The 14,511-nt window shown below is 33.4% G+C and overlaps 1 protein-coding gene across 1 annotated transcript; it reads right to left on the bottom strand.

Annotated features, from left to right (window-relative positions):
• Positions 1 to 879: 879 nt before the first annotated feature.
• LOC107820453 (putative protein phosphatase 2C 10) lies at positions 880 to 9,757 on the bottom strand. The gene is made up of 6 exons (XM_075217454.1): positions 9,451 to 9,757; positions 9,184 to 9,302; positions 5,078 to 5,317; positions 4,284 to 4,560; positions 1,364 to 1,518; positions 880 to 1,269 (listed from the first exon to the last, which is right to left on the bottom strand). The coding sequence occupies exons 2-6, from the start codon at positions 9,220 to 9,222 to the stop codon at positions 1,129 to 1,131; spliced, it is 852 nt and encodes a 283-aa protein (XP_075073555.1). The 5' UTR covers positions 9,223 to 9,302; positions 9,451 to 9,757; the 3' UTR covers positions 880 to 1,128.
• Positions 9,758 to 14,511: the final 4,754 nt, after the last annotated feature.

Here is a 14,511-nt window from a genome sequence, read left to right on the forward strand (position 1 = left end):
TAAGCTATAAGGCTCACCAAGAAAAAATGTTTTCATTAAGATCAGAAACTTCATAACCTATTACTAGTTGACTTCCAACTTGGAAACGTCATACTATGATTATGAAACCTGCATGTCTTCATTCTTCACCATTGTACACTCGCATGTGCAAACACATATCGTGTATTTATTGATTCCGTATAAGCATCGAGTGCAGGTAAACTTTTTCTAACCTGAGGTGTTCATTCAGGTGCTAGTTCTCAATTCCCGGTTAGAGTGGCCAACATGGCTCATAAACGGCGCGTACAAAGCTTACCAAATTGTCGTTTGAGTCCCATTCCCTATTCGCTCTGGTGTTTGACAAAACCGGTGACCAGTAATTGTAAAAATAGCACGGGCTAGCCAGTTTTCGGACTGGTCATTCAAAAATAGCCGGTGTTTGCAAAGTCATTAAAATATAGTGCTGCAACACAGAAAGTTCCAGCATAATATACTGGAGATCGATGCACCTGTGTATAACTTCCAGCATATTATGCTAGAACTCCAACACGCGGAAAGTTCCAGTATATTATGTTGGACCGGTATATTATACTGGAACTCCAATATAATATACTAGAGTTCCAATATACTTATGTTGGAACTTATACTGGAGTATTTTTTCGGATTTTGAACAGTGTTTTCGTTTAGATTTATCTTTACATGAAAAATGGTTAAATTTCCATTACTTTTGAAACTGTGGCTATTTTTGAATGACCACTTGTAAATCTGACTATTTTTGAATTTCTCCCCCAGTAATTGGCTTTCTGCAAAATTAGAATGTCCCAGCTATACCATCAAAAAACTTACTCATTTTCACCATTACAAATGCAACAATGGAGTGTTCAAGCAAGTGAAGAAAAATGATGCTGAGAATCTACTAGCTGAATAAATCAACATATAACAACCACACAGCCCAAGTAAAGAACATGAATATTACAAAAGGGTGGGGGGGAAGAGGAACAGATATAATCTCTTTCCAGGTAACACTTTAATACTTTATGCGGGATTATCCGAGACTTCGAGCTTCTGTCAGTCTATAAATCACGCTTCGTCTAACAAATACCCCTCTAATAAATATATATACTGCACACGGTGATAAATCCCATGGATTTACCCCTTAAATCGGACAACAATGCATGAGATATCATCTTTACTTTCTCTGATCAGTGCTTCGATCGCTAACTGCTTGGCTGCCTTCTGTGGGTCCTTGACTTTCCTCACAATGTCAACTGCCTCTTGATTAGACATTACCTGAAGAATCCGAAATCAGAAGCAAGAAAACAAGAAGTTGCACCAGAGTGCCAGAATGGGAAGGGAATAGGGAGAATGTTGGAGCAAACCGCACCTTCCATAGACCATCGCTTGCAAGTATGAGGAGATCTGTATCCCCATCGACATCAGCATTTGTTACATCAGGATCAGAGCTCAGGTGCGATTTCAGATTCTTGTCCCCAAAAGCGCGAGATACAGCTAGTTGGCCGTTCACTCTAGCAACATCTCCTGAGATTATACAGAGTATATATATAATAAGCAGGTCATTAACAATCTCCAAATACAACAATACTTGAGACACCTTTTAAGTCTAGATCAAATCCGTTTAGTTTGGATGTAAGGCACCCCGAAGGACTCTTGTGGTTTCTAACTCTAGCTACGAGTAGATTTTTAAACAAAGATATTAGATCACTATCTTCTTTCTTTCTTTTTTCTCCCTTTCACCACAAAGCACAAGTGAACCAGCAACAGTGAAATGAGATATTTTAGATCAGAACATCATATCAGATAAACGAAAAAGGATAGTTGACACATGGTTAAGTTCTACCAAAAAAAAAAAAAGAACGACTGACCAGCTTATGCAACTATAAAAAGGAAGTCTATCGATCAAAAAGAATATTTTTGGTGAGCCACAAGCGGTAGATATCAAATCATTAATCAGAACAAGCACCTGGTGTTATAAAGGTTGTAAAAACGAGAGGAAAAGACTTTCTCAAGAATTTGAAGGAAAGGGCAGTTGTCTCATTTAATGGTCTTCGGCACCTCACCTCATCTGCTAGCTTCTTTGAGGTTAAGTTAGGTCCAATGTCCATTTCTTTTTACATGGTATCAGAAGATCTTAAATATTTCAAGCCTTCTCCCATTTTTCTAATCTTTTTGATAGCCTCTAAACCACATGTCTAGTGAAGAGAAGCAAATGTGGGGCTTTCTGATTAATTAAATCATTCTTCTTCTTATTCTTTTTTTATTGATAAGGACCACTCGCCGAGACCCCCTCAGGAACAACAGTAGTGATTGGTGATTCTAACTCTCAACCTCCTGGTTAGAGGTGGAGATTCCTTCCACGAGGCCAACACTCTCTTGTCATTCCAATTAATTAAAAAATTTAAACTCCTTTCCACCACCTTCTGCTTCAAGCACTGCAGTTGGAATATTTCTTCTTGGAAGAAAACTTATTGCAATTAGTCGGATGTGGTTCTTCTGCTCTTGTTAGTAAAGAACTTCTGCTCTATTCACTATTAGTTCCTCAATCCATGTCAAAGATAGTCTCAGATCCTTCGTGCACTAACACATAATAAACCACCTAAAAAATTTGACAATCAAAGTCTGTAGCCCGCTTCCGCACTCCAACACTCAAAGGACAGGCAGATCCATTTTTTTTAATCAAACACAATGTTTGCAAATGAACTTCACAGTGTACAACCTACAGAACCTATTAAAAGAATTTTTCTGTAAAAAAACCTACTAATCATTCTCTAGAATAAAAACATCAACCACCAATTATTTCATCTAATTTATTTCCCAATTACCTAACTTGTGCAAAAAAAAAAAAAATCATGTTTGTTCGACACAAATTCATGTCACTGGCTCATCTTCACAAATAGTTTTGATCATGGTATATTCATCAGGTAATGTAACCAAACCAGACATGTGGATGTTGAAAATGCAAATGTAGTTTCCACAATCAACACATAGTCCACACACCCACAAAGAGCACAGAAAAATCGGCTTTAACCCGACACCTCACACTCAAGAAGTAGACACTTCCATTTTGAAACTGGTGTCTTTACTTTGGTGGTGCTTGGTGAGGGGTGGAGAAAACTGGAAGGAGTGAAAGAAGGCTTCAAACTTGGTCGTCAAATTCGGCAGGGAGAGTCCTTCCTAGCTAGAGATCTTGACCCAAATAGAGACTTCATTAACGGGCTGTAAACAACTATTTCTAAATTGTGGTAAATGGACTTCGGCAAACATCTATCGTTAACACACTTCTATGTTTTTATTAGCTCGTATAATGTTTGGAGAAACAGTGCATCAAAGAAAGCTTAACATGCAATTCACAGTCCAACTCATGAAGCATTTTTCATTTACTCTGCAGAAAAAATTGTTATTATCCAGAATCCAGTTCTCCTGTCCCTTTACCCTTTACCCTTTACTCGGTTAGTCCTTGAGCACAGCTGCCATTTCCTCTGCTTTTTGTCCCAGAAAGATTGGGTTCAGTTAGTCCAACTAATAAGATTGTCTATTCCTCCTCTTCTAACAAAACCGTATGAAGTGTTTTTTATCATCAGAAATATTCACGTTCAAAAGTGAGTTAATAGCAGGTAAATTCTCAAACATCATCCTAACTACAATTATTAAAGCAATTTTCAGGAAAAACCCCAAACAGTTTGCATTACATTTGTAGAACTCTGACTTTTCCACATTAACCTCGAAAACACTAGCAAATATCTGCAATCACATAAAACCACAAAATTTGGACTCCTAATCCTGAGCCCTAACAACGTAAGATGAAGTATCACATAAATTAGGTGTAAGATATTAAACTAGATATCATTGGTTTTATTAGAAGCATATAATTGGCACTAATCCACTCAGGTCTCTGTTTCGAGCCCCTAAGAATGGAGAATTTCCTAGTAGGGAGCGTTTCACCCTTAAATGGGCCTTAGGGCACGAATCTGGATTAGTCAGTCCAGTGGATTCCGGAATAACAGAAAGTTAAACCCCCCCAAAAAAAGGAAATCTTATTACAAAAAAAATGGTATTATCTATTTTATTAAGAAAAAGTGAAGAGGGACCATACAGGCCTATGACTAAGGTACTATATATGTATGAACCAAGTTAGGACGACTTAAAGAACTAATTGATACAAGCCATTTTCAATTTGTACTAAAAGATACATTGAATAGAGAAAACAACAACACTATTATATCCACAGGAGCAAATCATGTCAGCACTTATAAAAGGAAAAGAAAAACACAGCATATGAGAAGCACCTGGCATGTTGGAGACAAAACCACCTCTGTTTTCAATGTCGCCTCGCTCAGTGTTTGGTTCATGATCAATTGATAGCTGGATGGCCTGACCCCTCCTAGAAAGTACTGCTCTGGAATCTCCAACATTTGCTACCCATAACTTACGACCATTTATAAGAATTGCAGTCACAGCAGTAGAGCCACCTCTTCCAAGATCAGGACTGTGTGAAAGAATAGCTTGATCTGTTCTCTCATATGCTTTTAAGATTGCCCTATGAGGGTCATTCCGAAAATCCTCCTAGAAGTTTTAAATGTAAAAGGTGAGAGAAACTCAAAGCAAACCGCCCACCCACCCACCACCCACCCCCTAACACCCAAAAGTAAAACAATAACCCCAACATTTTATTTGAAAGTAAAGAAATAAAGCTGCCCAAGATTAAATTATCACGCATTTGATGCATTTAATGTCAAAAGTAACGCATTAGGATTTTGTTCTTGGCATGACACCCTTATTCTGAGTTGATCTCTAAACAAAACTTTAGCTTCTGCGATTGTTCCATGACCAATTTTGAGCTGAATGATCTAGCTAGAGCACCAATAGCATTTTTCAATAAAAACCACCATATGCAAGGTATAGAAAGGGGAGAAATAGGAAGCATGTTTAGACTATGTTTGAATGAAAATCGACGACATAGCCATCATTGTATGCCCCAAGTAAATTATCTTACTTAAAACACAGATAACACAACGAGCCAAGCAATTCTCACAAATCGTAGAAGTTTATTTTTGCTGATCTACCTAAAACCACAATTTACCTCATTTAAGATATTGGAAAACAAATGCTTCTGTAAATAGGCAGGAACACTATCTCCCAAATGGCCATCATAAATAGCAAAAAGTCCTAGTTCACGCCCTTGCAACTGGACGAACTTAGCAACATGGAAATCCTCCATGGGATGACTAGCTTTCCCCTTAACCAGGCTGAAACCATACTTTGTAGGCCCTTGATTGCTTCTTCCTTTTCCCGAACTACATAATGACCGTCCTCCTGCAAGCTAAACGCAAAATGATACATCAGCTTTCTGAACCCAGCCAAATATGTAATGCAGACAAACCATAAATTGAGACTGAACAATCACCCCACCAAAATTTACTATAACAACTAAATTCCAGATGATATGGAAGTAAAATTCTTGAAGTCATTAATCAGGCTTTCTTAGAAAGAGGACCAACAGAACACCAATCATGAAAAATGTCAATAGTAATTCCTGCAGCGGGAGAGGGGTAAAGTTGTAATACTACATGTACCAACAAAACCAGAGGATAGAATGCTAAATATCAGAGAATTACTCCCCATCAAATACGCTCTCATTGCGGAAATTTCATCAAAAACACTATATGCAGGTAGGACAAACAGACGAAGCCAGAACTTTAGGAGGCCAACTGAGAAGAAAATAAACAGATTAAGGTTCCCAAGGGCTTCTAGAAACATGTGTTCTACGAAGGGCCAAAGGTCAGTCGTTCAAAGATGGTTAATCTATATCTATATTATTATAAAAGCACGAATATAATGTTAGTAGACAAAAATAGCCTTAATTACATCAAGCTTTCCATTAAATCAATAGGTTATATTGGTTAAAAAACATATTGAGATAAATATGGAGTTTTAAATAAATACGTACTCTAAATATGGTCTTCTTTCATTGTTGAAACCAAATTGTAAACATCATCCAAAAACTTAAATGAGTCCAATTAATTGCAGCACTTCATTCAAAAAAAGGAGACGAAAATATTCTATATGATGTTGAATCACAATAATGTCATAACTAATGTGAAATATATAAACAACGAAAAAAGTAAGCAAACAAGTAATTTAATTTATTGGAACTATACATTGAACCCTAAATTATACAAGGATTAATATTTCGGATAACTAATATTTAGGAGTTAGGACTTTGAAACTAAATTTGTAGCCTATCTTATTCATACAAGGCTTACTTAGTATTAAAAGCGCCTTTATTCTTGAATTCAGAAGCGTCATATTTTCTGATATTTTTTTTGGGGGGGAGGGGTTTACATGTAGATTTTTATGGAGTTGATTTCTTTAAATATCACTCAAAATTGTGCAAGAAAGTCAGTTTCTTTGTTTTGTAGCAGCTCTAAGCTCCTGATGTGGCAATTCCTTTTGAATCCAAAGTTTAAACATAAAAAGTCATATTGTAATCGTTTTACTAACTCGCTCCAGTGACTCGACCTACTAGGCTTTATTAAATTTTACATAAGAGAGCCCGCATTCTCATCTAGGGTTTATTTTGGCTTTTTTACTATCTATTGTTTGAATTAAAGAACGACATGTGGGGTTAGAGTTTATTTTAAATTCCTTGATTTTTCTTCTCGATCCACTATCAAATTTCATCTTCAAAAATAAAGATTCGGACTAGACTGAGAAAAAGCACAAAATCACCTAAAAGGAGAAAAGGAGAGGAAGCCATTGTTACTTTATTTTATCAAAATAAGGCTCTGTCATGTAAAAATAAAAGCTAGTGGGTTTGACATTAGAGCATGTCAGCAAAATGGTTAATAGTTGGCTTTTTATGTTTTAAACTTTGGCTTAAAACGCTACCATAAGAGCTAAAGCCACCTGAAAATTTCAGGCAAAAATATCACTTAAATATGCTGCGTGACTTTGTAGGTGAAAAAGTAAAAATATACTTCCTCCGTCTCCATTTATGTGACATTTTTCGCTTATCGAAATTCAAATTTCTTAATTTTGACCTTGAATTTGAACATAAAATCTTTAAAATTTTGGAAATAAAACTTATATATTTGGAAAGTACATAAAAAGTACTATAAGTCACAATAATTAACAACTCAAAATATTTAAAGGCATATAAAAGAATCTCGGTCAACGAAGAATTGGTTTGACTCTTGAAATCCGTACACTTTACATAATGGGACAGCGGGAGTAGTTATTTTTCTATTTCAAAATAAAGAAAAGCGACTTTATAAGTGAAATAGCAAAATAGAGTAACTTTTCAATTACAAACCAAAGAAAAGTGACTTTCTTACATAATTTTCATTAGTTGAATGACCGTATGAAAAGTCAACTCAATATTTATGCTACGGTAAGGCGTTTGCACGAACTCATAAAAATAATTCCGTGCAAGAATCAACAAAAGCAAATTGCTATACAATTCTGTAAGTTACTATCCAATCCATATGCTTCCTCCTTATTTTAAGTAGTGAAGTTTTGAATCGGTAAAAAAATTTGAATTTCTTTGAAGCCAACACTCCAAGACAACAGCAACAACATACCTAGTATTATCCAACACTCCAAGACATAATTGTAATAAGTTTTTAAATTTTATTATATGTTCCCCTCAATTTATGTTTTGCAACTATATATGTGTATTTTTTGGAAGAGCTAAAAGTAAGGAAGGGGATTCATCCACACCAGAAAGACGACCAAGTATATCCTATGTATGATAATGCTAAGTATGGAGATTTTTAATAAGTTACATGTACTTTGAAACAAGGGTAATAAAAAGTGATAAGTCATCCAAATTTCATGAACTAATTTCATTATTAATTTACCTACAAATGTTTAGCTTTATGAAGTTATTTTGTGACATTCAATGTAGCCTCAAAATTAAAGTGAGATTAGTTTGTGAAACAAGTCAACCATGAAGGATAAATGTAAGAATTACCATCCTCAAAACCTCTACTGTGTAATAATAAATCAATGTAAAATAATGAATACTTTATTTATAGGAGAAAAATTTATGGGAAAATGAAAAATGTTCATAGCATGATAATGAATAATCAGTGGGTTGAGTCATATATAGTCCTTATTTACTAACGAGCTGAGATACAATTGTAACATTAATGTAGAAGCTTGCTTTATGAGTAAATATAATAAAGTATCTTTACGAGTTATACATAATGGCCATGATAGGTGTATTGTTTATGAAATAAAATTACTTAAGTAATCATACAAGGATAGTAGTATGTCGAGGTTTTGACGACATATGTATGTACATACAGATCGGGGCCAATATGGCTACAAACATGTGCTTATTTTATGAATTTAACTTTTCCCTCCAAAAACTAAAAGATATCCTTTAAATTTATATAAAAATAAGTACACTTACTTTTTCAATGACAAATGTTCAAACGATCCTCAATGTTGAATTATACTTGTGACGGCATGTTTTCTCAGTAGAGAACGTATTTCTGAATATGGCAAAGTAACCAAAGCAATAAACGAGAACATTTAACTAACCTAATTAAGTTGATCATTTTTGCAGGTTCGAACAATATCTAATCATTTTAAATTTAAGTATCATGTTGACTAAAGATTTACGTGCATCGCGCATACGTAGGAACTAGTAAAAACTGTTAAGGCAGCGAAGTCATGACACTCTGACACTAAGATGGCACTTTCCTGCAGCCAATCCTAGAGACTGCATAGGAAAAGGACAACATTTAATCCAAAATATTTCATAATAGAGCAATACATGTTAGCTTATTTTCACAAAAAGCAAAAGCCCCCTTTCGCCTAAGCCGTAGATATTAAGATAAATTAAAGACTCCTCATTCTTCCCCAGGACATAACTCAATAAGACCTGCATAATTTAGCTAAACCCCTAAAATAATTGCTTAAGAATGAATTTTAGTTTTCTATGGAAAAGCATCATTTACACCCCCTTTGGCGTGAACGCGGGACGCTTTGTGCACCGGGCTACTTTTTTTTTTCTAAAGCATCATTTAAGGACTTCCATCATAAAAGCTAAAGGATCATCAGCCTTATCATACATAACCTAATTAAAGTAACAGCTAAACAATTAAGGATAATACTAAAAAGAAAAACAAATATGCATCTAGCAAAACCTAAAAGATTTAGCTGCCAATTAAACCTCACCTGCGAGAAGAGAGAATTGAAGCAACACAAATTACCCATATAATTCAATCACTCCTCAGCCGCCTACTATAGTAAGCAACATGTACCATAACCCCTCTTAAATTCCTGAAATTCACAACCTACAAAATCAAAGAAAGAATCTTGATCGTCAAATAGATGGGGTAAAAAACCAACAACCAAAACATATCCAAGAATCCATCTTTCTTCAAAAATAACCAAATTTTTCAAAAATCAAGATTTGGGTATTGCAAAAAATTCTCAACTTACCGATCCACCAGTCTCCAAAATTCCAAAGAGATAAATATTGATATAGCCAATAAGATTTGACTTTTGGCTTGACCAAAACTTAAATATGCAAGATGTATAATTAAACAGAAGCAAAATCAGAAATTAACAAAGAAATTTTAGAAGTTTGAAAAGTTTTGGAGATGGAATTAAATGGAGTTTGTGAAAGTGTTGGATTTGCTGTGGAGGCAAGAATGGCTGTCAAAAGACTTTTTGCCTTGGGTTTTTGGGCTTCCCTTATTGACTTTGCTGTCTTTATTATATTTTCTTTCATTATTGTTTGTACTAATGTTACAGCCAGTCAGAGGGGACTACTTGTTTTTTTCTTTCTTATAGTACAGCTGTGTTTCCGTTTTGTTTCCTTTTCTAACAGTGAAAATATTTAATTTAAGTGGTAAAATGAAAAAGCAGTTTAAGGAATTAGTACTATAATTTATTTTATTAACACAAAAAGTAGTACTAAAACTGATCATCAACTTTGTGACCATGTTTTTTGGTCAGCACTTGTACTTTTTAAATCTATTTCGACTTAATAAAGAACCTTGCTTTTCCACTGTTTATCACCAGTTTTTACCACTACCCTTATCGATCTTTTATTGAAACCTCTTTTTCTTATAACAAGATTTACTGCAGTGAACCAACAAAGGTTGTGGTGGAGTGGTAAGTATTTTTTTATCCTTAACCAGAGATCTCGAGTTTGAGCCCCTGGGTATGGAGTCGAGTTTGTTAGGGAGCGATTTACCCCTAATGTGGGATTTCATGAAGCGAATCTGAATTTAGTCGGGACCAATATAGAAATCAAAAAAAAATATTTACTGTAGTGTTACACACTTGCAATCACTGTAGCAAAAAGTAAAGTACAAAAGGATTGTCAACGGAATTAGAATCTGCAGTTTACGTGATTTGATGAGTTGGCCTGAATTATACCAAGAAAGTCCAAGCATATTATACAAGTGCACTAAGCTACCGTTTGAATATAGATTTGGTTAAAACATTAAAAAGAAGATTTTAAAATTATATTTAAAAATAATTTTTGACAGTTGAAGTTGTGTTTGAATATGTATTTTATTTGAAGAAAAAAAAAAGTTAAAGTTTGTGAGTGGAAGAAAAAAAAAATCACCCAAAAACTGGTTTAATTTGAAAAAAAAAATCTTAATTGGTTTTTCAAAATTGATCATATTTCATAAACAAATAATATTTTTAATTTTTTTGAAAAAAAAGGTAGCCAAAGTCATGGCCAAACGAAAGCTAAGTATTTTATATTTTTTTCATGATAGTAGTGTATGGACCGCTCGCATACATCTTGACAAGTATTGCATTAGGTACATGTTATTTTCTTTCAGCACCGATAACTTTGCCAAAGGCTTAGGCAGATATGAAATAATTGCCTACAGTAATTTTTTTCTTCCGCACTAAAATTTAAACTCGAAACTTCATAAGTTATTACCATTTTATTAATCACTAGGGTACATCGTTGGGTGGTTAAAGCATATCATATCTTACCCATCACTCCTATGAAACGTGAGAAATTAAGAAAAAAGGATATAGGAAATGTCAAGAAAATTGGCCTTTTACTTCCACCGTATTTTTTTGTTTTTACTACATGCAATAGGATTAGGATTAGGGATGAAAATAAAATTTTGGGCAACCAAATTGAGTACTGGCTATTCAAAGGACAACTGATATTAGCAATCAACTAATAGACCAAAGACCAGTTTTATACTTCAATTGGTTTAATAGTGTGCATAATGCATATTAATGCGTTCCAAATGAAATTGCATTTCGAATAAATTATCAAAAGTTTGGGCGTCACACATGTTCTCTAATGTGAAAATCTTAGTTTGATTCTTGAACTACACACTGACACTTTTTTGACGAGTTGGCATTGGGCACTTGGAATGTTTTTTAAGCGATAATTTTAATTAATTGAACAATGGTTGGTATTCTCTAGCAGTTTTAACAAAGATTTAGTACATGTTAACTAGAACAATATCTTATCTTATATATAGAGAAAATAAAAGGAAGACAAATAATAGATTCGATTAATGTGAAGTTCAACTCTAAAGGGTTGATATACATAAAGGAAAAATTATTAATTTAGAGATCAAGTAATTGAAATCTCACCCAAGAACACTTTCTTTGAATAATTCAAATTGCATGGAGTCGAGCTTTGCCGACCTATGTCCATCATCTCATTCCTAATAAGGATTAGTCTAATATAAGTTTTCATGAGAGAATATTATATGCTTCCTAGTGTGTTGAGTTTGAACTCTAAAAATAAATAAAAAATCATAGGAGCTAAAACTTTGCATAGTGAGCTTTACACGATACAAAATTAGATGGATCATGTTTAAATGTCTCACAATCTTTGTTTTGCCTTCGGAAAAAGTTGTTGAATGTTCGAGAAACTTGCTTTACTCAAGTTTTTACGTGTTTACGGGGTCATCTCTTAAGGAATTGTATAAATACACATAAAGGGGCACCCAAGAAATAATTAAGGTTGTCTTAAGTCTTAATTGGCCAAAAATGTGATGATGACCAAAAATAGAATTGGATTAGCATGTTGAATGAAGGTCAAAAATCCATTGAAATAAATGCAGTCGTACGTCAAAAGAGGGCCCTGTCTCTACGCGCATTGTAGAACGATTTTGTTCATTAAATTTATTTACTTCATTAGGAAGACCATTGACAAATAATGCCTTCACATCCTATGAAGACAACAACATTTAATTTTCACATTTATCAAATTGAAAACTACCAAATCCACAAATTGGACCAAGAATTCCCAATTGAAATATTTTGTTTACCGACCTTATAGTTATAGTTCAAACTATTTTCTTAACTATGTGAACAAGAAAAATTCATAAATAAAACTAAACACAGCGGAAAAATAGAGTAGAATGAAAATATAGTTATAAAGTGGAGGTTACGAAATCTATAGAATAGTCTGTTTGGTCAAGTTTTTAAAATCAGTTTATTTTGAAAGGTTCTTTTTCAAAAAGTACTTAAAAAAAATTTTTTTGTGAGAAACAATTTGTGTTTTGGCTAATTAACTTAAATAACACTTTTGAGTAGTAATTAGTATTTGGCAAAGTTTTCAAAAAGTGCTTCTAAGTGTATTTTTTTCAAAAGTACTTTTCAAACAAATATTTTTGGGAGGAAGCTATTTTTTTTTTTTTTTGCTTCTACTAAAAACACTTTTTTTTTACTTCCAAGAGCTTGGCCAAACACCTTAACTTAAAAAATTGAAAATACCACTTATGTCCATTTATAAGTAGCTTATTACAAAAACTGGCCAATTCATAAAATATTACTAATATTAGCTAATTAACTATGTGTAGCCAAAAAGGTCAAATTTTTACTTTCTTTTGAGTGAGTTTTATTATAGTAATAGATTGGGTACATCTTAAGGAACTTTAATATCAGTTTTGGGATGATTTGGTGGAGTTTTGAGGTGGTTTGAATTGAAAATTTGAAGTAGAAGATGAACATTAAAAAAATGATTGGTGTAATACATTGCGTTTCACTTGTGTATCACATATAGATCATATTTGTATCAAATGTGTATCACATGTATACCTGCGTGTGAGATACATGCGTCATACATATTTTGTTTTTGGTAACAAAATTATTTTATTAATCACCAAGTAGCAATTATAAAACTATGGCATAACTAACACAGCTTGTTATTCTTCTCTATATACTCATCTTACTATACTACCTAGAAACATAGGCTATACACAAAAGATTTATTTTTAGGAGTGACTCTAACACTAACTATATAGGCTATTTCCTTTGAAATCTGCTCTCATATTCTGTTTTTCTTCTCAAAAATACGTCTATTTCTCTCTATCCATATGTGGTAAGCTACTTCTGCATATATCACTCTAAACACCAGCGCATGTTGAGTTTTCCCTTTAGCTTCAGAAATTGACCATTTTAGGAACTGCTGCCAATTGCCTACCAAGCCATCTACACATTTTACTCCATACTTGAGTAATATATTCACACTGCCCAAACAAATGGTCTCTTGTTTCCACTGCTTTTCTGCACATTAAACATTCTGTATCAATATAATCTTCTAGCTTGCTAGCCTGTCACTAAGGGTGTACAAACGAAACCGACAAACCGCACCAATCCAATAATCCGGGAGAAAAAATCCGACTATGGTTTGATTTGATTTGGTTTGGTGTTGGAAAAAAAACCCGACCATAATTGGTTTGGTTTGGTTTTAACTAAAGAAAGTCAAACCGAAACCAAACCAACCCGACATTACGTATATAGAAATTTTAGATATATTTAATATATAAATATACTTATTGTTATGTAATTATAAATATTTCTTAAACTTTTTCATAATTTTATCTTTTAAGATATTATTTCAAGGTTGGACTTAGAACTTTTGAATGTTCCAATAAGTTTTATAGCCATTAACATTAGTAACTTAAATAATGCTAACAAAAGCCCAAACCAAAATCAAATCAATACTAATGCTAATAAAAGACATTCAATTCAATACTACAAACATCAATGTAATGAATATCTATTTTTATTTTTATTTTTGCAATAATTTAGATAAAAATGCATAATCGATTTTTATTTTTCTTTAGCGTTTAGTCATGTAATTAATACGCTCTTATTAGTCTACTTATTTTAGCATGATTTAGAACTTTTAGATTATGTTTATTTTTATTATGGCTTTTTAATTAGCAATATTTATATTACATAATTTTATTGTCTTTATCGTTGAATATTTTAGGATAATGTCATGACACATCTCATATTTTGTATTATTTTCTTGAAAAATTCCTTATATAGTTGTATCTTATTAGGATTAAGGAAATATTTTGAGCACAAGTTATATGTTTTGTGCTATGAAGATTTTAATAGAAAAAATCTGAAAAAACCCGAATAACCCGAAAACTCGAGATTGAAAAACTCGGGTTTTATTGGTTTGGTTTGGACTTTAGATTTAATAACCTGACACAATTGGTTTGGTTTGGTAATTGCAAAATCCGAACCAATCCGACCTATGTACACCCC

The sequence above is a fragment of the Nicotiana tabacum genome, chromosome 7, assembly GCF_000715075.1.
Source record: "Nicotiana tabacum cultivar K326 chromosome 7, ASM71507v2, whole genome shotgun sequence".
NCBI classification, from domain to species: domain Eukaryota; kingdom Viridiplantae; phylum Streptophyta; class Magnoliopsida; order Solanales; family Solanaceae; genus Nicotiana; species Nicotiana tabacum.

Coding starts and splice junctions, on each gene's coding strand:
- LOC107820453 (XM_075217454.1), bottom strand. CDS start 9,222: ATGGGTAATTTGTGTTGCTTCAATTCTCTCTTCTCGCAG. Junction 4,561..5,077: donor TTTCCAATATCTTAAATGAG/GTAAATTGTGGT, acceptor TAAAACTTCTAG/GAGGATTTTCGGAATGACCC. Junction 1,519..4,283: donor TTTTGTCTCCAACATGCCAG/GTGCTTCTCATA, acceptor GTATAATCTCAG/GAGATGTTGCTAGAGTGAAC.